The sequence below is a fragment of the Apaloderma vittatum genome, unplaced genomic scaffold (genome assembly GCF_000703405.1).
Source record: "Apaloderma vittatum isolate BGI_N311 unplaced genomic scaffold, ASM70340v1 scaffold384, whole genome shotgun sequence".
In the NCBI taxonomy this organism is placed as follows: Eukaryota; Metazoa; Chordata; class Aves; order Trogoniformes; family Trogonidae; genus Apaloderma; species Apaloderma vittatum.
Window position 1 is genome coordinate 25,373 of NW_009710703.1, and position 956 is coordinate 26,328.

Genomic DNA, 956 nt, shown 5'->3' on the forward strand with positions numbered 1-956 from the left:
GGATGGGGCGAGGTTGGGCAGCCTGGTCCTACCTGCTGTTCTTGATGACACAGGCATTGCTGTGCCCTTTTGGAGAGGGTGGTGTGTGCATGCATATGAGACACTGCTCGTCCCACCTAGAGGTGGTTGCTGCTGCTCAGTGACTCTGGGCTCTGTCTTGCAATAATTTCAGTCAAACACTTTATTTCCTCATTTAGGAGCTCTACACCCACAGCTCCTCATTGTGTTACATCTCTGGGCCAGCTAAAGTCCAAACAGTGTCACTCATTAAAACCCCTTGGCACTGGTCCTGCTGCCCATGCAATGACGTATAAAAGAGCTTTCCTCTTTCAGAGGATCTATTCCTAAGCTGCTGCTCTTCTCTGAGAGAGCTCCCGAGTACCAGAGAAAGCTCTTCTACCCTGCTCAAAACTCTTACGCGTATAGGTAAGGGCTGCATGGGAAGCGGGTGAGCCAAGGATCAGCAATAAACTGTCCCCTGGGTTATTTAAGGAGCTGAGAGAGTTGGGCTGGGGGCTGCAGACCCACCCAGGTTGGTCTCTGCTCCACCACAACCACATATTCCTGCAGGCAGGACATCATGGTGCTGCGCGTGGCCGTGGTGGGCGCGGGTGTCAGCGGGCTGGCGGCCACCAAGTGCTGCCTGGATGAAGGGCTGGAGCCGACCTGCTTCTAGCGGAGCGAGGGTGTTGGTGGGCTGTGGCACTACACGGTGAGTGGCTTCAGCTGCCTCGTTGCAGAGCTGGCTGGGCAAAACGATGTCCTTGGGGCTGGGAGGCTGCACCCGCTGGCTCCGTTCTGATGGCTGCGTGTGGGAGGGCTTGACTAGTTCAATCCTCCCTTGCTCTGGGGCAGCCTGGCTGTCCCTTGGCTTGCTAAGCCAAATCCCTTCTGAACTGCCAACTCCTTCTCCTTTGGGGATGGAGGGATCCACCAGCTTTTCCCTGGCTAATGGG

General features: G+C 56.1%; 1 protein-coding gene across 1 annotated transcript in view; it reads left to right on the top strand.

The window, feature by feature from the left end:
- Positions 1-580: 580 nt before the first annotated feature.
- Positions 581-956, top strand: part of LOC104272369 (dimethylaniline monooxygenase [N-oxide-forming] 3-like) — a 5,993-nt gene continuing 5,617 nt past the window's right edge. Inside the window, 1 exon segment of the mRNA XM_009867345.1 lies at positions 581-712. Coding sequence (XP_009865647.1) covers positions 581-712 — 132 coding nt within the window.